General features: G+C 41.2%; 3 protein-coding genes across 3 annotated transcripts; 2 read left to right on the forward strand and 1 right to left on the reverse strand.

The window, feature by feature from the left end:
- Window positions 1-17002: 17002 nt before the first annotated feature.
- LOC108161138 (retinoid-inducible serine carboxypeptidase-like) lies at window positions 17003-18372 on the reverse strand. Its single transcript, XM_017295360.1, has 3 exons — window positions 18312-18372; window positions 17361-18251; window positions 17003-17298 (listed from the first exon to the last, which is right to left on the reverse strand). Exons 1-3 carry the CDS (start codon window positions 18370-18372, stop codon window positions 17003-17005), a joined length of 1248 nt encoding a protein of 415 aa, XP_017150849.1.
- Window positions 18373-21091: 2719 nt separating this feature from the next.
- Window positions 21092-21675, forward strand: LOC108161137. The gene is made up of 2 exons (XM_017295358.2): window positions 21092-21175; window positions 21224-21675. The coding sequence occupies exon 2, from the start codon at window positions 21270-21272 to the stop codon at window positions 21570-21572; it is 303 nt and encodes a 100-aa protein (XP_017150847.1). The 5' UTR covers window positions 21092-21175; window positions 21224-21269; the 3' UTR covers window positions 21573-21675.
- A 3186-nt stretch (window positions 21676-24861) lies between these two features.
- LOC108161556 (dynein light chain 1, axonemal) lies at window positions 24862-25714 on the forward strand. Its single transcript, XM_017295840.2, has 2 exons — window positions 24862-25521; window positions 25577-25714. The coding sequence occupies exon 1, from the start codon at window positions 24947-24949 to the stop codon at window positions 25493-25495; it is 549 nt and encodes a 182-aa protein (XP_017151329.1). The 5' UTR covers window positions 24862-24946; the 3' UTR covers window positions 25496-25521; window positions 25577-25714.
- Window positions 25715-26065: the final 351 nt, after the last annotated feature.

Genomic DNA, 26065 nt, shown 5'->3' on the forward strand with positions numbered 1-26065 from the left:
TAGTTCTGAATAAAATCGTTCGTACTTTTCATTCATTCAAATCTGCTGACTGTGTAACAAACGAGGACGAAGCACTAATTATCCACCTTCATTCATCATTTGCAACTGAGGGCGGGCTTGGCTGTCATTATGCTTCGAAATCTAAAAAAGAAAACAAACCATACAGTGGAACGCGCTTGGTGAAAAGGAAACTGGTGAGTGAAGTGAATCACGCGACGATACTCGTAGGATTCCAAAGATAATGAGGGGGACTGCAACCGCAACTCTAAATATATACCCGATACATAGTCAGTATGGCTACATTAAACGACTCTTTGTCGACATTGAACGACACGACAAAGAGTGCGTGCGAGAGAGACAGAAAACAGTCAGAACGTGACGACGGGCGCTGCGTAGCCACTGCAAATTTATTTTTTACTTTTGGCTATAATAATAATCCGATCTGATTCGGATTCTGCAAGATTCGGCAATCTGGTACATATGGGCCCCTTCGGGGGCGGAAGGGGGTGGGGCGAAGTTTTGAAATACACTTGTGCAGGTTCGATATCATAGGAATGTGGATAGAATGTTTGGTTGCTCTAGCTCTTATAGTCTCTGAGATCTAGGCGCTAATGTTTTACGCTAAGCAAAGCCGGCTATGATACGTGTGTGTTAGAGAGAGACAGAGAATGAAATTGTTTTCTTGGCTCTGGCCATAATAATTATACGATCTGGTTCAGATTGGTCTGCGTTTTCTGATCTCCGTATCTTTGAAATTGTGGATGCCACGGATTTTCGCCCTTTGTGGGGACGGAAGTGGGCGGGGTGAAGTTTTGAAGTATTCTTGTAACAGTGACATATCACAGAAGTCCGGATATAAAATGTCGTTGCTATAGCTCTTATATTCTTTGAGTACTAGGCGCTGATAGGGACCGACAGACAGACAGGGCTCAATCGACTCGGCTATTGATGCTGATCAAGAATATATATACTTTATGGGGTCTGAAACGATTCCTTCTGGACGTTACACACATCCATTTTCACCACAAATCTAATATACCCCAATACTCATTTTGAGTATCGGGTATAAAAATTGCAAACGTGCAAAAGGTGGCACATTAACTTTTTTTTGAAAGCCCAAAAACTCTTAAGGAAATCGATCTCTTTTAATAGAAATAATTATTTTTTTCAGTTACTTGGATTGATTTATTTTTAAAGATTTACTGGCGCTTAAGCTAAAAAGTGAGGAATATGTGGCCATGCACGCTAGCCACTGTGCATAGTGTAGTGTACCAGAGTTTAAATATATATATATGTAAACAGATATATAGGCCCTCGGTATCAGCAGATGACCATGACTGACTTAAGGACGGCGTACAAATAGGGTTGGTCGTGTGCACTCTTGCTAGGCTCGGGTCTAGCTCGCCGGATGGTCGGGGTTCTTCCTCGCCTAATTGTACTATCGTACTCCACTACATTTAAATAGTGCACTTTACGGGAAACTATAAGTGATTATACAAAAACAAAGTAAACTGAAATACTGATAGCGCCGACACGCCAAATAAAAGCCCTACTGAACCATTTCTATTTAGAGAGAACCTAGGTGTTGATTGCCCCTCTCTTCTGTACCCACCCTACCATGACAATGCGTTCGAGTTCTTGCATTGTCCCTTGATGAATCCTTTACTAAGGTTTACCACATTTTATAAGATCCTGGCACGGATACTCGACAGGCCATTTTTATGATTTTAAAGATTCATTTCAATCCAAAAAGATTCATATTTTAATATAATGTGAGACTTCAATTTCAATATTCATTACGTTGCAGTTGTAGAAACACAACAATTGACTTAGCTTCTAATTTGTGGGTAATATTTCCTTAATCCTAATTATCATATAAGTTTAGTTATAAATTCATTATTTTAAAGCATGAAAAACATTAGGGTATAGATATATATATATATATAAACGAGAGAATAAGAATCGAAATCGTAAACAAAAGCTAGATCAGACTGGGGTGCATTATACACACTGAGCAGACGGGTTTGAATCATTATACACTGTATGCATATCTACACTTTCAAGTTAATAGGCTCTTTTGACCAAACTACTTTTTGCTGTACATAATTACTCACTCCGGCGTTATTGTCTTACGCTGATCGTTGGGCCCAATGATGTCGTAGATGTTGACCGCAGCTGTTTAAAATATGGAAATCATAAATATATAATGCATACAATACAATTACGCTACAAACACCGTCGCATAGTCATCAGTCAGTTGTTTTGGTTTTCATAATACAGACAGAAATTTAATTGTTATGCTCTATCGCGAAAATTGAACCAAAAGGTAGCAAACGAAGACAATTTAGTGGGCATATGCACATATGTATGTAGGTATGTACGCGCGTAACATCAAAGAGGGGTGTTAATAAAGTTTCAGTTACATTACGTTAAACTGCTGATGTTTATGCGTTGGAACTTGATAATGAATTAAATGTAAATTGGACAAAACTCGATCCTGTGCTGCTGCTTTGTAGACTGTTGACCGCCTGAAGTTGGTTAGAGGTCAACAGGTGCGATGTACATGGTTCCGGGCCGTACTGACGAATCTTCCGCCAAGCTTGTATTTAGTTATTTATGTCTGAGCAGCACTAAATATTCTTGGCGATTAAGGCTGATCTGTTCCACTTGGATCTTTGGAGATTCCGACTTGGTGGCAATATAAGGTCCAGAAAAGATGAATTATGGATGGAGTTGGAGAAACCTCGACAACTGTTCGCCTAAGCCAGCTCCCAGGGTAGTCTTCTCGAGACTATACCGCGATGGGGCAGCTTAGGTACAGCTCCCTGCAACATAGGTTATGTCAGCACGTGCACGGCACTAATATGAAAACATACCTCTTTTCCCAAATATATCTGCACTAAATTCTTGTCATTTACTGACCACTGAACTGTACGGCACTTGTAACTATATGCTTCCAGCATATATTTGTGGAAATATATATATTTTCCGGATAGCACTATATATATGTGTGTGCAATATGTATGTTGCTCGCACTCGGAAATTATCACGTCTTTACAGATCGATCAACTTTCTTATATTGTTCAAAGCAGTAATAGACGATGGACTGAGTAGCCAGTGCAGCAGAGCTTTTGAGCTTTTTACTAACTGTGCAATCGTATGATCCAGAACATTCGCAGCAGCATACAACGATCGTCTAATGCACAGCATAGCTTAACTGTGCAATCGTACGATTGCCGTCTATGCTTCCCACTGTCCGTCGCTTGTATGGGTTCGTGGGCGTTCGGACTTAAGAGCGGCTAAGGCTTTGATCCAACCTTAAGAGCGGCTAAAGCTTGATCGTTCGAAATATCACTAGGGGTCTCACGAGACGAAAGAAGATAACCAATTCCCTATATTTTGTGCTGGCTACTACACCACAGATAATTATACAAGACCTGCTCGACGAATAATTATCTGAAGAACTTGATTAGGAGAGATTATTTCCTGATTTGAATGTCTTTCAGATGATACACGCCGAGATATTTCTTGTTCCCATCGACCAATTCGTAATAGTACGGACTTCGCTTTTTAATTACCTGAGCGGGAATGAACACAGGGGCTAGTTTAGAGCTAAACTTTTTTATAGCACTACTTTGTGTGAAATTTCTAGCATATACCAAATCTCCAATCTTTAATTGTGTATCACGGCAGCGCAAATTGTAACTATGCGAATTTTCTTCGTGTGCCTTATTGACATTCGCTTTAGCCTGTTGCCGGATTAGCTGCAAGGAATCGGGGTTCTCCATTCTAGTATCGTCGTTCAAAAGGTCTAGTTTACGCAAGAGTGCGTAATCCTTCCCATTCAACATCATGTTTTGACCAAATGCCAGAAAATATGGAGAATACCCTGTACTCCTATGTAAGGTAGATCTCAATGAACCACTAATGGCATTTAGGTTACAGTCCCAATTGGAATGTTCGTTACCGATATAAGCTCGTATCGCAGCTATCACGGATCTGTTCAGTCGCTCGCTGGCATTCGCTTGCGGTGAATAAATAGCTGTGCATTTTTGTGTTATACCGAAGCTATTTAAAAATGCCTGAAAGTAGCTAGATTTAAATTGGGATCCATTGTCTGACAAGATGACTTCTGGCACCCCAAATGTATAAAAGAGAGACCCTTCCAGATATTCACAGATCTTAGGGGCTGTAAATTTCTTCAAGGGACACAGAAAATGGAACTTAGTATTGTGATCAACAACTATGAGCAATCCTATGTTTCCCTTTTTTGTGCGGGGGTATGGTCCTAAGAGATCTATGTATAATTTCTGAAACGGCCTATCCGAAGTGAATGGTTTACCCATAGGAGGTCTAAGAATCATATTCGGACTCTTGGTCGTGCGACAAACGGTGCATTCAGATATGTACTTGCGCGTCTGGCTAACCATGCGAGGCCAGAATAAATATCTTTTAAGCTTCTCTATGGTTTTACTCATCCCACAATGTGCGGAGCTAGGGGCGTCATGAGCTTGATATAATACGTTCGTAATTAACCCTGACGGAACCCAAAGTTTCCATGATGCGTTCTCTTGAGACTCATCTCCCGAAGCGAATACTGTCCTTTTGAAAACTTGACCGTCTATCACTTTCAAGTCTGGGAACTTACTCTGATTCTGTTGAATACTTTCTATTAAACTCAGATACTCAGCTGATTTGAATTGATCTGAGTCTAGATCAACCATGGGGTTTATTTGCGTGAGCTCCTCTATAGCCGGTTCATCCTGACGCGATAGAGTGTCAGCGACAACATTCAGTGTCCCCTTTCTATGTAGGATATTAAATGTGAAACTACGCAATTTCATAGACCATCTGGCTAATCTACCCGATAAATCCTTTTGTTGCATTAACCATTTAAGTGCTGCGTGATCGGTTATGACTACGAAGTCCTGTCCCTCAATATAAGAGCGGAATTTTTTTATTCCCTTTATGACTGCTAAGCACTCTAGTTCGGTAACCGAATAATTACGTTGTGCCTTGGATAATTTTTCTGACATGTAAGCAATTGGCAATTCAACGCCGTCGCGTTCTTGAGCTAAAACACAACCGATTCCGTAAGTGCTAGCATCACAGAGCAAAATAAAAGGTTTTGAGAAGTCAGGAGTTATCAAAATGGGTGATGCGGTTAAACAGGACTTTAAGGTCTCAAACGACTGTTGAGCATCATCATTCCACTGTAAATCTTTTTTCTTCTTAAGCAACTCGGTTAAGGGAAAACTAACGGTAGCATAATTTTCAACGAAACGTCGGTACCAACCGGATAACCCCAAAAATCGACGCAGTTGCTTAACGGTAACTGGCACAGGGAACTTCGAGATGGCCTTGATTTTGTCTGGATTTGTCTTTATCCGACCATTACCAATAATAAAACCCAAATACGTGATTTCTTTTATGCAAAAGTTTGATTTCCCTATGTTAATGGTTAGATTTGCTTTGCGTAGACACAACGCTATCTCCTGTAACAACAGTAAATGCGACTCGAAATCCTCTGATAAAACAAGTAGATCATCTAAATATACGAATACACGTGTCCGAAGATGAGCTGGAATAACTCGATCCATTAGTCTACAGAGAGTTTGAGCGGCATTGCAAAGACCAAATGGCATCATTTTATATTGATATAATGGTCGGTTAGGCACTGTAAATGCAGTATACTGTCGCGATTGTTCATCCAACGGGATTTGCCAAAATGCGTGTTTCATGTCTAATCCAGTGATGTAACGAGCGGGTGGTAATCGACTTAGAATACCATCAATATGTGGTAACGGATATGCATCCCGTCTTGTAACCTTGTTCACTTCTCTTGAATCGAGACACAGTCTATATTTTTCGCCTTTCTTTACCAAAACGCAATTACTGCTCCAGGGACTAGTCGACTCCTCTATAACATCGAGCGCAAGCATATTGTCCACCTCGGCAAACATCAATTTCTCTATGGCTGGCGATACCGGCCAATGTCGTTGCTTAACGGGAATAGCTGCTCCAACATCTATAGAGTGTGTGACTAAACTGGTACGGCCTAATCCTTCAGTAGCGAAAGATGGAAAACAACCTATCACTTTATCTAAGCGAATTCTCTCGTCTGCTGTCAATTTATGTAGGTTCGGTGGTTCTTCGACGTCATCCGTACCTCCAACATCTAATTCAGATACCTCTGCAGTGTGTGAGATTTTATCTAAAAGTCCAAATTTTTGCCAGAAGTCTATCCCCAAATAGACGTCTTGCTTGAGTTCAGGAATAAGAAACATTTCTAGGTCTGCCGTGCATCCACGGTAATTAATTTGTGTTACCAGCTTGCCTATAACCTTACTTTCAGTATCGTTAGCCGTTCGTATTGCTCCTGAACACTTCTTAACCTTGCAATGCGCCAACATTTCTTTCGCGGCTGAACCTCCAATACAACTGATTGTGGCCCCCGAATCCAACAAAGCTATGTAATCACTGCCTTCAATGGTGACACTGGTGTACAGCCTGCTATCCGAACTAAGAAATATAGCTGAAACAAACTTGTTCTTATTCTTGCGAACCATCTTCCAAAATTGTCTCAAACGTTTAGTTGAACGTTTGGGCTTTCTTACAAATTTAAAACTATCTATCTTATCAAAAATTTTCTTACGCGTTGTAATATAATTTGCTTCCCTTTCAGGTAAAGGAGTAAATGAAAAATGATATGCCGTAGGCAGGGTTTCCTCTACTGTTTGTGAGCTGATCTTAGGCTCCCTTAAACTTTGGTCGTTCGTTAAACTAGTAGGTGATTCTTGCAAACTTTTTTCTAAGGATGTGTCTGCTTGTTGTTGTTTAACACATCCTTCTGCCGGTTTCCCGGAGGGTTACATTTGGGACATACCGGTTTGTAAGTATCTTTTGTTCCACACCCGTAGCAAAAGATCTTACGAGGACCTACACAATCGTCAAATTTATGACCTTTGTTGTCACAGTTCCAGCAAGTTGGAACTGACTGTGAAGTACGACGTTGTATTTGACACACTTCATTATGCTCGACCAAGCCATCGAATAGCTGCTCGCTATCGTCTGGACCTGACAATTCCGATACGTATGAGCGAAGAGTCCTTTGCTTGACCGATCTTATATCGTTATAAAACTGCTCGTGCTTACGTACCTCTCGTCGTAATAACGATCTATTGGCAATCTTTAAGTGAAGAAGCTCGTGGTGAAGAGTGGGCTTGGAATTTCTAATAAGTAGATTCACAACATCTTCTTCTGTAACCGAATTTTGAAGCCTATCCACGAGATCTTCGATAGCATATTGAAAGTCATCGAAGGATTCGTTTTCGCCCTGACGACGTTTCCTAATCTTTTCCCAGATATCATAGTCGGTCTCAACATCTTCAAATCTTCTTCTAAACTCTATACAAAACGTATCCCAATTAAAGTTTGGGTAATTTCGATGGAATTTCCAGTACCAATCACTAGCTTTTCCCGCGAATAAAAGATACAAGTGATCACAAAGCAATTGATAATTGTTATAAAGATTTTGTTGCGTTAGAGAACGTACTCGATAAATAAACTCATCCATCCTCATGCAAGTTTTTGAACCATCGAATTTAATGCGCCAATTCTGCATTATACTGGAAACTTTTGCTGGTGCTACGTGTGAGCTCGAATTACTTCGATTTGCACTCGCTCTTGAAAAATCTAAAAGAACTTCTGCGTGACTATCTCGTGCTTGACCGATACCCACGTTATTTGTTTGGTTAATGTTATTGTCACCGGAAACATCGGGAGAGATATGTTCTGGTTGCGTCAGCTGGAGTGACGCTAATTGACTTTGAATCGAAGATTCAATTGTTTTGCTTAAAAATGAAGTTAGTTGTTCCATTAACTGAGCCTGTTGAATGCTTACCGCAGACTGGACGTAGTTAGCGATTTCCACTTGAGAGGTTATTGGAAGGGTTGTGTTGTTGGTTTCAGTTTCTGTTAGTGAGCGATCTAACCTGGATCGTTGAGTTGCTCTCGTATTCATACCCCTTCTAATAAACTTTTGGCCCTTTTTAGGTCGATTAGACGTTCCGTCTATTGTGCTAAAAGATTCGTTAGCACTAGTTGGTCGTGTTCCTTCGGCGTTAAGCTCGGCTAATAACGGGTTGTTAGAGAATGTTAGTGCCAGAGCAGAACAATCTAATGAACAGGTGGGACATTTTGGGTTTGTCCTAATCTGTTCCAAAATACAAAGTTTATGGAATTTGTGTCTACACGGGGTGTTGGCTATAATCTCACTAGTTCCCAATACTTCGTTGCAAATTCCACAAAATGGTTCTGCTTCCTGCAACGCAGTTGTTATGTCATCTGTACTTCGCCTTACAGCCATTGTATATCAGACAATATTTAAGGAATTAAAGAAAAAAAAATAATAAAAAAAATTATATAAGAAGGTATTAATTGTAATAATAATGTCTGTCTTTCCCACATGCCAGAATACTTACGAAATATCTATTTGGTTTCAGTAGGCTTTTCTATTTTCGTTAATATGGACTAATTATCAGTTAATGACCTCGTGCACTGAATCATTGGACAACTATCGCGATTTGGCAATATAAAATTGTAAATCCGAATAACTCAAGATGCCTAAAGTGAAAAAGCAGGTTTGCTTTGGTCGATCAATCCAAAATAAACTGAATTGGAACCGCTAAATCCTAAAACAATTCCTGTTTATTCTGATCACTGTATGATATTGCATAACTGTCTCTGATACTCACAATTCGATACTGTAGGTCTGTTTTGGTCAACCAATCCGAAATAAAATGAATTGCAGTTGCTAAATCCGAAAACCGAGTCAAAGTATAAATTTTGAAATCTTTAACCTTTGTGCAATATTTTGCAAAAGAAAATGTGTCGTTGAAATTTTGATGTATTACCGGTTGAGCTTGGAGAACCAAGGCAAGATTTGCTTGTCTTATTAAAATAAACGGCCTATATAGTAAGACACTATAAATCCAAATTTTAATATCGGCTCTGAATTGGTTTTAGATTCTAAGGCAAGTTGCCTGGCCCCACGTTGGGCGCCATAAATGTGTAGTGTACCAGAGTTTAAATATATATATATGTAAACAGATATATAGGCCCTCGGTATCAGCAGATGACCATGACTGACTTAAGGACGGCGTACAAATAGGGTTGGTCGTGTGCACTCTTGCTAGGCTCGGGTCTAGCTCGCCGGATGGTCGGGGTTCTTCCTCGCCTAATTGTACTATCGTACTCCACTACATTTAAATAGTGCACTTTACGGGAAACTATAAGTGATTATACAAAAACAAAGTAAACTGAAATACTGATAGCGCCGACACGCCAAATAAAAGCCCTACTGAACCATTTCTATTTAGAGAGAACCTAGGTGTTGATTGCCCCTCTCTTCTGTACCCACCCTACCATGACAATGCGTTCGAGTTCTTGCATTGTCCCTTGATGAATCCTTTACTAAGGTTTACCACATTTTATAAGATCCTGGCACGGATACTCGACAGGCCATTTTTATGATTTTAAAGATTCATTTCAATCCAAAAAGATTCATATTTTAATATAATGTGAGACTTCAATTTCAATATTCATTACGTTGCAGTTGTAGAAACACAACAATTGACTTAGCTTCTAATTTGTGGGTAATATTTCCTTAATCCTAATTATCATATAAGTTTAGTTATAAATTCATTATTTTAAAGCATGAAAAACATTAGGGTATAGATATATATATATATATAAACGAGAGAATAAGAATCGAAATCGTAAACAAAAGCTAGATCAGACTGGGGTGCATTATACACACTGAGCAGACGGGTTTGAATCATTATACACTGTATGCATATCTACACTTTCAAGTTAATAGGCTCTTTTGACCAAACTACTTTTTGCTGTACATAATTACTCACTCCGGCGTTATTGTCTTACGCTGATCGTTGGGCCCAATGATGTCGTAGATGTTGACCGCAGCTGTTTAAAATATGGAAATCATAAATATATAATGCATACAATACAATTACGCTACAAACACCGTCGCATAGTCATCAGTCAGTTGTTTTGGTTTTCATAATACAGACAGAAATTTAATTGTTATGCTCTATCGCGAAAATTGAACCAAAAGGTAGCAAACGAAGACAATTTAGTGTGCATATGCACATATGTATGTAGGTATGTACGCGCGTAACATCAAAGAGGGGTGTTAATAAAGTTTCAGTTACATTACGTTAAACTGCTGATGTTTATGCGTTGGAACTTGATAATGAATTAAATGTAAATTGGACAAAACTCGATCCTGTGCTGCTGCTTTGTAGACTGTTGACCGCCTGAAGTTGGTTAGAGGTCAACAGGTGCGATGTATATGGTTCCGGGCCGTACTGACGAATCTTCCGCCAAGCTTGTATTTAGTTATTTATGTCTGAGCAGCACTAAATATTCTTGGCGATTAAGGCTGATCTGTTCCACTTGGATCTTTGGAGATTCCGACTTGGTGGCAATATAAGGTCCAGAAAAGATGAATTATGGATGGAGTTGGAGAAACCTCGACAAATGTTCGCCTAAGCCAGCTCCCAGGGTAGTCTTCTCGAGACTATACCGCGATGGGGCAGCTTAGGTACACCTCCCTGCAACATAGGTTATGTCAGCACGTGCACGGCACTAATATGAAAACATACCTCTTTTCCCAAATATATCTGCACTAAATTCTTGTCATTCACTGACCACTGAACTGTACGGCACTTGTAACTATATGCTTCCAGCATATATTTGTGGAAATATATATATTTTCCGGATAGCACTATATATATGTGTGTGCAATATGTATGTTGCTCGCACTCGGAAATTATCACGTCTTTACAGATCGATCAACTTTCTTATATTGTTCAAAGCAGTAATAGACGATGGACTGAGTAGCCAGTGCAGCAGAGCTTTTGAGCTTTTTACTAACTGTGCAATCGTATGATCCAGAACATTCGCAGCAGCATACAACGATCGTCTAATGCACAGCATAGCTTAACTGTGCAATCGTACGATTGCCGTCTATGCTTCCCACTGTCCGTCGCTTGTATGGGTTCGTGGGCGTTCGGACTTAAGAGCGGCTAAGGCTTTGATCCAACCTTAAGAGCGGCTAAAGCTTGATCGTTCGAAATATCACTAGGGGGTCTCACGAGACGAAAGAAGATAACCAATTCCCTATATTTTGTGCTGGCTACTACAATAGTTTAATGCAATCATGTCTTTCCGACACGTGATTATTATATATTACTTTTTATTTCTTTTTGAATTATTATCCAAAGTACTAAAGATACCATTTGTTTTGTATTCATTGTATTTTAATAAAATCATATAATTAGCTCAGCTAATCTGTAATATGACATTAATTTTCTGTTAGGCGGTACACAACTCGTCGGGTTTCTTTATTTATTCTTTTATATAGTTATGGGTGCATCTCTATTTATTTTCTAAATAAATTTACCTACTATTGTCCGGTCAATTAATTCACCTACTCGAAACCTGACCTCTGACTGTTGCCAACCAAATACCAAAATCAAAACTCAATTTGGCGAATGCCAAAAATAACTTTCATACTTATTCAACCAAGCCTGAGTTCCGAGCTGAGCTCTGTTGGAAATTTATTGCCGACCAAGCTGAACATAAATTAAATCTAGATAAATATATATTTTTTGGAAAACTTCTGTCAACTGAGATGAGGCGTCTATATTTATATCCAAGTACGAACCGAATTCGAGCCCCGCCTTCTACCATTCAAGGACTGTCAATAATAAAATGCTTAGAAAATATACGCAGAAATACTTTACATGCGAATTAACGCCATAAATTGTGGTGTCCGAAGAAACAAAGAGCCAGACATTTGTTGGCCCTAACTCGAATACTCACACCCACACACGCACTCACGCGCAACACACACACACTTACGTTTGTTGGCCTAAGGAAAAAGTTTGATTGGAAAATAAATTTGTGATTTATTTGAGCAAACATTTAATAAATTGAGCTCGAAATATATTTATTTTAGGTGACTGTGTGGGCTTGAACGGTCCAAAGAATTTTGCTTTCATTTTCCCCCGGAAAAAGAACTTGATTAAAAAACCGCAAAAACCTATCGAGGGCTCGAAATGACCGCAGCAACTGTTCAAGGTCCAAGAAGCCAGCTTCTTCCCTTTCAACCACAATGTTATGGCCGCCGCAATCCGATTCAATGTGTAATTTAACACGAAATGGAAAGCGATTGACGAGCCTGTCTGTGTGCGTGAGACCGTGTATATTGGTTGACTAGGTGCTGGTCCGAGCAGCTGAACCACACACCTGTGCGCGCGCTAGAACCCCTCGTCCTTCTTGATGTACGTTTCCGTGCTGGGGAGTTACCGCCAAAGGGGAGGGGACCCGCCAGCAACACTTCCAGGTGAGTTTATTGATGTAGATGGGGTTTATGGACCAAAACCATATAATCCCCTGGGATTTGTCTTAGTTTGGGCCTGTGCGTCCAATTTAGGCAGAGAAGAAATATCTAAGAACATTTACATGTGCGTCAATACATTTCCTGACGTTGTTGATGGTATTTTCAACGCTGAAGCTACTGTGTACTGATTTTTTTACAAACAAATATCTCATATAGTCTTATGGTTCAGAGTCTGTGTAGGGGCCTCAATTAGCATTAGTTTTCTATACAATAAAGACTGGTAGCATAACGTCCCTACACTATCTCCCTCTTATGTACCAGGCTCCAGTGAAATCTCAATCTGACCTCATGAAATGACTGCCACATTTTCTGCAGACATTTTCGATTAAAATGCGTTGCATACTTTTATGCGCACACTCACACAACCACACCACTCACGCACACACAGCCAGCCCCGCAGGCACATACAGACTTCCATCAAGGGCTTCCGCTTGGCCCGATCCACCAGAAGAACCCCCTTAGAGAATACAAATAATTACGTTTTTTGTCTAACTTTTTTTTGGTGTATAGTTGGTCTTGGTCCCTGTCTGTGTCTCTTGGTTCCTGCTCCTCCACACGTAACTTTTCAATGGGTAAAACTTTTTGCATTTTATGTGCTAGGCCCATCCACCCCCAGCCCCCAGCCCGCAGCCTCCAGCCCCTAGCCCCCAGCCCCAGCCCTTAGCCATCCTTTGCCCGGACAATTCACACACAGAGAGCAGTGCATAAAATGTTTGTAAGTGACGTTGAAATTGAGACACTTGTCGCTTAATTGTTTTTCGAGCTTCCATATAAAAAACGATGCCGAAGAAGGGGCTTCCCCTTCCCCTTCCCCTTCCCCTGGCTTTCGCTCTATACTCGTGCTCGTTCGAGTATTTCTACCTATTCCCGTGGCTCTCTCCCTATAAAATAGACAATTGTTGTTCTTGTTGCCGTTGCCTGCTGAGACGTGCTGGGGAAATTGAAAAGGGATTTGCCTTTTGCCTTTTTTAAGGGCATCATTTACACTCCTTATTCTGGGGGCCTGCCTCCAAGTTCTGTTCTGCTCTGTCCGCTCTGGTTTCGTTCTTGCTATTTCTGTTTGCATGACTTCATAGCGTCGTGTCTGTGGGGGTGTGGCCCCGGGTCGGAATGCATTTGCTGTGGTTACTTGTCTGTAGATTATTTTAAGTAATTATCAAGCGATTTGCGTAAAGGTCTTAAGTGTTCTCAACTTCTGAAGAGGTCTCTGATGATGACGACGACGATGCTGGCGATGAGAACAACCGGCCATGAATTAAAAATGTAAATTTAAGAAGTTAAGTGGGGGACACTTGCATGTAATTGCTATGGAATACAGCAGAAAGTGCAGAATAGGACAACTTTTATATTTTTCTCAATGATGAAAAGACGCAATCAAATCGCAGCTGTAAAATGTTTTAAGAGGTGACCTAGAATCGATTTGTTATTAAATAATGCGGTTACTCTCGACTCAACTTTCCAGAGTGAAAAAACTAGACTAAAAGACTGTTCCCATGCTGACGGCCGTATATATGAATGGAATCGTATTATTATTTAATGCTCATGAATGAATTATATACTTATATATACAATATACTTATTTACAAAATTGTTTATTTAAATGGGTACCGTTATTAAAACCATTTTGCTACTTGGTATTTCCATTTCATTTTTTCTTAGAACCGCTTTCGTCGGCCTTTCCCTTCAATTCCTTATATTTCCTTAGTTATAAAATGGGTAGAATCTGGTTTCAAAGGCTACCTTTCAATCGCTTTTTGCCATAATTGGTTGTAGGGATAGACAGGTATAAAAAATTCTAGGAAAAATCTGTTTCCCAGAGACATTAGTAGTTTCCTACACAGAATTCTGTGATCCTGTGCGAATGCTCGAGTTTCGTTACCGTTAACTCTGTTCCCATTGTTCTTTGAGATCACTTGCTGGAACTGTTGTATCATCAACCCACAAGTAATTTGTTTTGAAGTGTTAACATACATTAAGCTGTAGCATCCGAACAGGTAAACAGCGCTAGTGGTACGTGGTACAAGGTCAGGACTGGTCTTTGCAAGACCTCATTTCCTGCCCAAAACCTTTAGCTTTTTTGGTCTAGCTAGAATCTTTGAGATCCTGTTCGTTGAACCAGTTCTTAACGCTTCGCTGATCCCAGAGGATGTTGCAGGCGATCTTCAGAAACTGTTGTAATGTACACTATTTTCTGTTTCTGTTAGCCTGTTCGTTTTTGTGAACTTGGTCACGCTTCATTGGCTTTCGATGATCTTCGATACTCAAATCGTGGATGTGACCAGAATGGTGTTGACATGTTGAGTAGAAGAGATCTTCTTTCTAGTTCTTCAGATACTAATGGATGCGATTCAATGATTTCCTCCCAACAAGAGCGTCCGCCTACCTGCCTGAATATTTGCTATATTCTATTATATTCTCTGTGTGGATGATAAACTCCAAACTGTAATTGAATATAAATTGGGTGCACAATTTAAATAAATGATTGGCGCTAAAATGCACAGTTATTAAGGGTGTGCTTTGAGTTAAGCAGGTAATAGTTTAATGCACTATAAGGTTTGACATCACTTACTTGCGTTGGTAGTGCTTTTATTCTATTGAGGGAGGGTGCATAGTAGATACAATGGGACCAACTAAGAGGCTCTTTAAAGCGGGGGTCTGGTCGTCACGGTGAAAGAATATTATAACTATTTTTAAATTATTATTGGATATTTTTTGCCAGCAGTGCCTTCAGGCAACAGTTAACTGAATATTTATTAATGAATATCAAAGGTATTAATAACCTTTCTTCTGTGGCTCCGCCTTTCAAATCAAACTCACCTCTACATTAGGAATAAAATCACTCGTGCAGACATTTTTGAACAAGGAAATTGTAAATTGGTGAAATCTACGGAGCGTTAATTGCTGACGGGTAATCGATCTATGGTCGGTTAACGATAACTTACCTAAGAACAGAAATTTGAATGAAATTTCATTCTGTTTCATTGTGACAGAGACAGAGAAAGAGAATGAGTGATTGTCAAGTTGGGGGCTCTCTGGGGTAGGGCTTGGGACCGGATTTGACCAGGCTATGTGTGGTTTCATGTTGTATAACTTATTACGACCATAATTAACACTAAATTCCCCAAATGGCAACGGACAACTGTCAACTGCAAAATCATTTGCGGTCAGGAGCCGAAGCAGAGGCCGAATGAAACAAAATTCATGTGAATGCAGACTGCAGACTGACAGATGCTGATGCTGCTCCTACTCCAGCTCCTGTTCCTGCCACTGTTGATGTCATGTTGCAGGATTCGGTTACATGGCAGCTCAAAGAGAGTGCCGTCATCTCATCTTCGTTTCTGGCCTTCCTTCCTTCCTTCCTTCCTTCATCTCATTTCTGTACCCATTGCCCGTCGCTGCTGCTGACTTATGCGATGCGTCCTGCTGCAGCAAATTATAAAATGTTTGCCCTACTGCACTCTCCACACATCACCAGTCATGCCCTGCAGGGCCCTCAGTATCCAGTAAGCTGATGTGTCCTTATGCCGCATCCATGTCCACATCCTGCATTCGTTTTCCTTTATTTCCCCTTGTAATCAAATTAGCAAAGCCAAGAAGAATTGGGGCCACATCATGCGGCTGTAGCCCGGCGCAATCACCCGGGTCAGATATGGCTAAAATAGTTCAGACTATGTAATATTAATTACGTTTTTCTTTTTAAAATTATATCCCCGTAACCTATTGCAATTTCTATGAAATATTCAAGGAGCATTTATTCCAAGCCGCACGAAAACAAATATACTAATTGATGGCACAAATTATGGCATGGCGTGAGGACCTCTCCCTCCGAATGTCTCAGTTTCTCAGCAGAAGTCGGTTTCAATGCAGAGGCAAGCAGCTCTAAGGTATCTGGCAAGTGCCCCTAAATCAATATAACATTGCTGCCGAGGAGGAGTAGATACCGAAATTTCATATCCCCATGGCAGTCCATTCCCGTTTCCTGCAACTCTCTCGACAGCGTCTGCATACATGCAATCGAGTTTTGAGTTACACAACCGCAAATAGACAGGGAACGGTTCCAGACGAGTCATCAGAATTCCTGGAGGGTTCTGGGTGGTCACAATATTCGACCAGCGGAGGAGTAGGAGTGTGGCAGGACAGACCGCCTCGTGTGTGGATTGTCTGACGTTTATGATTGCTGCAAACAAAAGTTACGATGACTGCACTTGAAATGGATAATTACGATGTGCAATATTTGTCTTCTGTACTGGCAAACAAACAACCCACAAAGGATCTTTTGCTCGGAGGGTAAGCACTATTTCAGAATAGAAATCGAACAGGATTGATTGATTGCTCATTAAAACGTTGTCTTTAAATAATGAAATTCACTCATGAGAATCTACCGAATGAATCATTGCTCATTGTTTTACTGCTGCTAGAAGTCAATACCTAGCATAAGTTACGGGCAAACTTAGTTTATAAATAAACCAAAAGATTTATTTTAAAAATTTTCCAATCGTACATATTTATATCACCTCATCCAAATTGTGTCACAATCCTTAGGATCCTACTCATTGCTCTAGGATTTTCCACGGGCACACTATGACCTGCATTTTTCACATAAAACATGGTCAAATTCCCACCTGTCTTCTGAAATCCCTCGATTCGATTCCCTAAAATGATGTCTTCCCGGGGTGCATTAAAATAGGCTTTCCTTTCGCTCCATTTCAGTTTCTTTATCCAGTGCATGGTGCCCAATGTAGAACAAATCAGATCCAGTTGACCCGAAATTATATTCACTTTGAGGGAAGTCCCGTCCAAAAGCTGGCTAACTGAATTGCAGAACAGGTTTGACATTGAAATTATCCTAGTTATGATACTCAGATGTTCTTACCAGTGGTCAGAGCAGGTTTCATGAAGTCGTTACTAAGCCGATCGAAGACAATGTTGCTGGAACCCTCGAATTGGAGATTATCGCTGAGATTTAGGGCAATTCTGACTGGACCATTCATTATCTGGGCCTCACGAAGTTCTGTGCTCTCTTCAGATCGATCCATAAAGTTGTACAAACCTATTCTCTGAGCTGCTATTAGCCGCTGCACTACGAACATCTGGTTAGACGCTTCGCTCCAGCGATTCCTTTTCATCAAATGAGCAACTTGGAGGGAAGCTGCATGGATTTCCTTATACATCTGTTCATCAACCGCACCGATTCTGAGAAGTATTCGGCCCCAGGACATTACCGAGTGCAGGGGGGAGATCCAAGGACTGACCAAGTTAACGGAGATCAGTTGGAAACTGATCTGCCCACGATTTTGTCCATCCTGCAGCTGGAGAGCAAATTCTGCCGCCACCTTGGCCCCGTAGCTCTGACCGAAGATGTGCAGGGGAACCTTCTGGAATGCCCTGTGTCTGCCATAGAAACCTTTCATAAAGTTGACCAGATCCCTTCCCAGTTCACTGTTGTTCTCCGGGAATTTCGTATGCTCCTCCAAATAGCTAAAGCCAGTGCCCAGCGGCTGGTCAATGAAGAGTACGTTGAAGTGTTTTACCCAAGTCGAGTCACGCATCCGACTGTCCAAATCGATGGGACCCACTTCTCCTAGATTTCCATACGATGTGGAGGCTGAACCGGGACCGCCTTGTAGCCAGATGATCAGCGGTCGGTCAGCACAGCTCGGAACAGCCCCATCTTTTGTGTAGAACAGCCAGTAGAACATGTGACCTCCGGGCCTGACCTCGATGTGACCCCAGTCCTGTCTTCCCGGTCCATATCCACGACGCCCTAAAGGAGCTATTTACCTTGCAGGGTATCACAATTGAATGATTGCCATAGAGCACATACCATCGGACCTCCATGTGAAATTGGCCAACAAGAAGACGATGCAGCTCAGAGCTCTGCTCATTGTGAACTGAAATCGTTCATCTCAACTTTTGGCCACAGTTGGAAAAAGTTGGCCACAGTTGGCCAAAGTTTGACTAAGCTATTACAAAATTATCGCGTTTCGATAATTGCACTAACACGGTTTCTATGAATATTTCGATTGTGTAATGGGCTTTTTATACCCGATACTCAAAATGAGTATTGGGGTATATTAGATTTGTGGTGAAAATGGATGTGTGTAACGTCCAGAAGGAATCGTTTCCGACCCTATAAAGTATATATATTCTTGATCAACATCAATAGCCGAGTCGATTGAGCCCTGTCTGTCTGTCCGTCCCTATTAGCGCCTAGTGCTCAAAGTCCATAAAAGATAGAGCAACGATGCTTTGGATCCAGATTTCTGTGATATGTCACTGCTACAAGAATATTTCAAAACTTTGCTCCGCCCACTTCCGCCTCCACAGATACGAGAAAACTAACGCACAATCATAGAGAATGACCATATCTATCCGGTTGCTGAATCTGGATCAGATCAGATCATTTTTATAGCCAAAAGGAACAAATCTATTTGCAGTGGCTACGCAGCGCCCGACGCCACGCTCAGACTGATTTTCTTTCTCTCTCGCACGCACTCTGTGTCGTGTCGTTTAATATTAGCGGCGTCTACCGGAGGAGAGCCATACTGACTATCGGGTATAAATGTGGAGTTGCGGTCTCCGCAGCAACTCACAACGTTCCCCCTCGTTCTATTTACTCTATAGGAGCGATATATAGCTATAGAGCAAATATATAAATATTAATATAACCCAAAGAAAAATTTAAAAAATTTTTCCGCTGTGAACCAAACTGACTTTTTATGATAAATCGGGAATACTCAAAATGAGTATAGGGGTATATCAGATTTGTGGTACAAGTGGATGTGAGTAACGTCCAGAAGAAAGCGTATCCGGCCCCATAAAATATATATATTCGGTATAAAAAGAACGGTCGTATTTCGAGTAACGGAATTTAACGGCAAAATGGAGCTTTCAGAGTTTTGATCAAACGGCTGCACCTTATCCGTTTGCCATTCGATTTTTACAAACGATACCTTAGACGACGCCCAATTTATTTACATATGCCACAAGAGCAAGGTATGAATTTATTTTGATTTTTCCTGAGGTTTGGAATTTGAAAGCTTAATATTTTCATGACGACAAGCGTAAGCTACAAAGTATTCAGAAAGGATTTATAGCTGAATTTATCTGCTTTTCAGAATTGTAAAGTTTAATACAACCAGAGGTAATATTCTTAAAAAAATTATTAAAAATTTTGAAGGCCCCATATCTATCATAAAAAGACGGTTTATTTCACAGCGGAAATGTGGTGATGCATAGAGTTATTTATGCGCATAGAATGTCTAGCCACACACGCCCAGAGCCAGCTGGGGTCAACAAACAAACCACATTTTGCCATAAAACATTCAGTTTAGAGTCTGGTTAATATATGACCCGACTTGATAAGCGCTTTCCTTCTGGCAGATAACTTTTCCAGACTGCCTTGAAAACTGTAACCAGTAAACAAGCGAAAACTCTTCTACAATCTATCTTCCATCTTTTGTTATCAGACAATACCCTACCATGTTGTTTTTGCAATGGAAAAGTTTTCAATATGCAAAAGCTTCACCTACACTTTCTCACTCTGTCTATCTCTCTCTCTTTCTCTTTCTGTGTATCTCTCTCCCTCTCTGTGTCTGTCTATGACCAGGTGTTTTATGGAGAAAAATATTTTCATACATTAAAGTTTTACGGAAAAGACAACAAGAATAGGAGTAGCCAACAGAAACTATGTGTCCTTGGTTCTTGGAGTCTTGTGACTTATGGAGAGTTACTAAAGGAAAAGGTACGCCATCTTGTTAAGTTTGTGTGCATTAGGTGTGACAGAGACCAACAAACATTGAAAGAGAGCGAACGAGGTGTCGGTGAAATATCTGGCAACACTTACAGGCATCCAGCAAGAGTAGGTGGCTCCGCTTTAATATTGCAAAGACGATTCATTTCTCAAATGGTCGGGCAAAAAATAGATATAAATGCATATACGATTATGTACGACATGTGCCTGGCTATTTAGGTGCTAGGATCCTGTTTGCCACCCTGTCTACGGAGGACACTCCGCTCCGCTCCTGTTAACTGAAACTAAACAGTACAAGCACGGCTGTCAACAACTGTAACATTTACCGCATGTCGTCCAGCTCGGCGCTGCATGACAGGACATGTTGTGGCTACTCGGGGCACCACACACAACTGGCATCCTTCGTCTCTCCTGCCTCGGTCCTCGTTTCATGGCAGTGATAATGCGTGTGTTCGTATGGTCGTATGGCCCTTTCCCTGGCCCTGGCCTGACTCAACTCCCAAAAAGGAGGACATACAGCAACACCGCTTGTCTAGCTTAATTGTTTAAATTCATTCTAAATTAGTTTTGGCTAAAATAAATGCTGGACCCTCCAAGACGTACTTGAAGTACACAACAGCCCAGAGGTCTGGTGAAGCACAAATAGTGGAGGATAATGAAGAGATTGCCATTTGATGGTTATCAAATTCAATCATTCCCACAGGAAAGTGGCAGCGCGAAGGTTTTCACTTGCCACTTTTGCCCCTTTGATCAAACGAAAACAATTATATACAAGTTTTCCTAGATTAATAACAATCTGAGTTGCCTTCTAGGTTTCGTGTCAAAGCTCTGTAAATTTAATTGCTGTTTTCCATCACTCTTATTTATCATTTCACAATGTACAGATCGGTCTGAAAAAGGCGGAAATTTCTGCAATCTGTCCCGAGATAACTAAGGTAAGCTCTCTTCATCTCCAGTGAAAGTATTCTTGACTTTTCTTTCAGTATTCCAGTATTCGCATAAGGGCTATGCGTGCAGCTATCCGTGCTGATGCCGCTGCACCACAGCGCCCTGCCCTCGCCATTCGTCGATCTCTGCAACGAGTGCCTACAGTCGACCATGAACCATCTGAAGCTGAAAATGTCGCTATTGTTGTTCTGCAACGAGAAGCCTGGAGCAGTGGCGGAACACTATCTGTGGACGTCGCAAGGAAAGATGGAGCAAACGGAGGACAGGGCCAGAGTCTTGACTACCGTTACCGCTCTCTGTAGTCCATCCGGAAACTACACTACAAGCGAGCGTTTAACTCCAGAAGAGACAAGCCTGTTGTTTAACGACCCGTCCAGTGAGTGAGGGCACATACAAAATACACACATTTAGACACTCAGATATTGCTGTTGTTGCTGTAGCCAGTCAGAAGCAGATACATATGTACATACAGACACACATATCTTCTTGTATTCGTGGAGCACTTGCAATCAGTTGTGCTAAAACTATTAATACATACATAGATGCAAGCTGATCTAATTATTCATTTCTGCTCTCCAGGAGAGAACGCTGAAAGGTTGATTAGATCGAACTTAATTATATTCTCTTGTCTAGAATGTCTGATTTTGGAATGGATATGTTTGCTCTAGTGCAGTAGTATCTAAATCTGATATCTTCTAATATATAAAATTCTTGTCTCACAAGCTTTGTTGCTAAACTCCTCCGAAATGGCTCGACCGTGAAATTTGGTTTGCTTATCGCTTAGGTGTGCGCATCGGCCAACATCTATTTTTTATCCCGATCAGACCGCTCTTCGGGTACCTATGTCCTTTTTTTTGGGAGGTCTTTGTTGCTAAGCTCCTCCGAAATGGCTATGAGCCAATCTGAGCCAATAAAACTTTTTCTTACCCAAATGAAATCCCAGTAGGCCGAAACAAAAATTCAGTCCTGGCGCAGAGGGGCCAATTTGAGTCGTCAAGCGATCAAGTCTAGAACCATGCGAGATATAAGAGTACGAATTTCAGGTGAGCTGGCGCAGTTACGTGAATCACAATCACTAGAGGACCGAGGTGACCGACATGAACAAATGCAACTAGAACGGAGAGTATCGCGTAGATACATAGTCGAAAGACGTAGAGGACGCCAACAATTTCATCGAGCATTTATATCAAAATTTATTTCTTCCACTAGAAGTATGAGCCTGATGTTAAATATTATGTTCATTCTGAAATGGTTATTGATACTTTGGAAAAGGAATGTCCGCATTTCATGCTCTCAAATTTAACGAGGGGGAACGTTGTGAGTTGCTGCGGAGACCGCAACTCTACATTTATACCCGATACTTAGTCAGTATGGCTCTCCTCCGGCAGACGCCGCTAATATTAAGCGACACGACAAAGAGTGCGTGCGAGAGAGACAGAGATTTGAGATTTGTGGATGCACCAGATTTTCGTCCTTTGCGGGGCGGAAGGGGGTGTGGCGAAATTTTGAAACAAACTCGTAAAGGTCCGATATCTCAGGAGTGTGGATACCAAATTTGGTTGCTCTAGCTTTTATGGTCTCTGAGATCTAGGCGCTAATGTTTTACGCTAAGCAAAGCCGGCTATGCTACGTGTGTGTTAGAGAGAGACAGGGCGAGAAAAAATGAAATTGTTTTCTTGATGCTGGCTATAATAATGATACGATCCAATTCAGATTCTGCAAGTCTAAAAGATATGGTCATTCTCTACGATTCTGCGTTTTTGGTTTTCTCGTATCTTTAAAATTGTGGATGCCACAGATTTTCGTACTTTGTGGGGCAGAAGTGGGCGGGGCGAAGTTTTGAAATATTTTTGTAGCAGTGACATATCACAGAAGTCTGGATCCAAAACATCGTTGCTCTAGCTCTTAAAGCCTTTGAGCACTAGGCGCTAATAGACAGACAGACGGACAGACGGACGGACGGACAGACAGACAGGGCTCAATCGACTCGGCTATCGATGCTGATCAAGAATATATATACTTTATGGGGTCGGAAACGATTCCTTCTGGACGTTACACACATCCACTTTTACCACAAATCTAATATACCCCAATACTCATTTTGAGTATCGGGTATAATTATCTTTGAATAATTTTGTAAACTAAACGCAATTTATGCTTGCACGTCCTTTTGTGTAAGATATTAAAAATACACTTTATTCTTAGCCTATGGCTAACGAAGGCCAAAATTACTAGACAAATTTTAAATTTTGAATTTCGATATGTCGAGTTGAGTATTGCTCTATACTGAATATACTTCACAGTGTGAAACAATCATCAACCTGACAGCCAGGGTTCGTACGGACACTGGTTACTTGATTGAGCACTTGAGGGAGTGGCAAACCTCAAATCCACACACAGATATACATATATGTATAAGAGACAATCGAAGTATAGTTCTCTTGAAGAGCCAGTTTGGAGTCGATACGGCTCTATGGTCATGACTTTGGTTAGTAAGGTTCTATGCCCTTATAGCAGCGGCTTTTCTTTAAAAAATGGCCACGCCACCATCACAGAGCGCTTCCAATATCCCAGTCCTAGCACCTCGTCGGGAGGCATAAGTTCGCTCTTGGCTCGATTCATAAATTAGAATTTGCATGCGATTGCAATATATGAATATGTGTATGTATTTGCTTGCTCTCTCGGTGTCGGTATATCAGTCTTTCTCTCTCCACTTGCGCCGCGCCGGTTCTGCCGCTTTGAGCACGCAATTTATGGGATCAAAAAAATAACCGAAAATAGAAGAACAAAATATGTTTTTACCAATTTCTGGACGATTATCAAGAAAAATGAAAAAGTATGTTGGCCCAATTTTCAAAGTTTCTCTTCGTCGTTTTTGACCAATAAATTCTATAATTTATTGGCAGCAAATATCCTTATTTGCGATAGCAGCTGCAGCAAATATTTAATCAAAACGCTTCAGTTTAAAGGGAGCAAAAATGTCCGATGGAAAACAAACAGAAAATTATTTGACAAACGACAGCCCCGACAGTACGCGGCTCCAGAAAAAGTGTGTGCCCTTAGGGGGCGCGGGGTGGACAGTGAAGTGTATTATCACCTCAAATATATGTAATAAAGTGCCGGAGAGGCCTCTGACACAAAGCAGATACTCCTCGCCCTCTCCACTCACTCCGATATACACACAGACAATGGCAAACATGACACAAAACGGTTGGGAAAAAGTATAGGTAGCATATGACAATGGGGGAGCAGCTTGAACCCAATCCCGAAACCGAACCAAAGCCCCAGCCTAAAGCCAGACCAGAACAAAGGCAAAAGCCAATGAAGTTATCATTGTGTGCCAGACAAGCGAACAGACGGCGCTTGGGGAGACGGCGGCACATACAAATAAATAAATTACACTTGGGCAGGAAATTCATCTACTTAGTCCCCGCAGGTGGATGACGCTATAACCAATGTCAGTAACATATGTATTAAAAGTAGAACTTGGAGATTATAAAGAAACATAATCATAGTTTTGGGTGGGTCTTTTCGAAGGAGTACTGATACGAGATGCATGTACTTTGGTACAATAAGTTTTTTCGAATGGTATCGACTACGAAGGAATGTCATCCATAGTTTGATGCTCAAAAGCAACATTGATTTACAGCAAAATTTTATAATCCAAGTAGACGATGTCTACAACTTCAAAACTGTCAGACGTAGTTCATTCCACACTTCACGAAGTATCGATAGAATAGGAAGCGGAAACCTAAACTATGTCGAAGCCAACAAGCATCAAGGACGCACTGTCCCGCTGGGAGGAGAAAAATAAGCAGGAGGCCATTAGCGCCACCGAAATTGGACTGCAATTCCAGTATCCGCCGATAGAGAAAATGGATCCTACCCTGAGCACTCTGGTGGCGTGCAACCGCCTGAGTCTGTCCTCGAACATGATCGAGAAGATCAGCGGGATATCGGGCATGAAGAATCTAAGGGTGTTGAGCCTGGCCCGCAACAATCTGAAGAACATCAGCGGCATAGAGTCACTGGGCGAAACCCTGGAAGAGCTCTGGGTCAGCTACAACGTAATCGAAAAGATCAAGCCGCTGGAGTCGATGAAGGCTCTGCAGGTGTTCTACATTTCCCACAATCTAATCAAGGACTGGGTCGAGTTCATGCGCATTGCCGTCCCCCCGAATCTCACCGAGATCACGTTCACTGGCAATATTATCAGTGAGAACATGGAGCCGGCTGCCTTTATAGCCGAGGCTATCCGTCGCTTGCCCAATCTGAAGAAACTAGATGGCGAACCAGTCATTCGCTAAATACGCTTAAGGCCGCCGAGGCCCAAGTGAGTGCTACATTTTCTGTGAGTCTAATTGTGAATTAATTCAACTTATTTGCAGGAAAAGCGGTCCCAATATCGAAATAGACAGAAAAAAACACATAAACACACAACAGAAACAGTACAAAACAAAGAGCACGGTATCCCACAAATAAGCAATGCAATCGAAAATAAAAGAGAGAACAATGTCTAACCAAAACCCTTTGACCTAAACCTGAATGTTTAAGCTGAATCTCCTCCGCCTTGTCACGCCCACAAAACAAGGCCAACGTCAGGGACCACACCACCACTGATAGCCTCTGTGTGTTGGGCATTTGTGCCAAACGATTTTTCCATTCAATTTCTTATGCTTTACAATTGAGAAGCAATGCGAGAATTTTCCAATTTTCAATGCACTTCTGCTGTAGCTGCTGATGAGCTCCATTGTTTTGCCAGCCTCCATTGATACGTCCAAACGAAAGGGCTTTTCTATACCCTTTTCTCTATACCTGTTGAGGGTACTCTACTCTACTCGCTTTACTCTCATTAGCCATTTTAAAGTATTTTCTTG

This window comes from Drosophila miranda, chromosome 4 (genome assembly GCF_003369915.1).
Source record: "Drosophila miranda strain MSH22 chromosome 4, D.miranda_PacBio2.1, whole genome shotgun sequence".
Lineage (NCBI taxonomy): Eukaryota > Metazoa > Arthropoda > Insecta > Diptera > Drosophilidae > Drosophila > Drosophila miranda.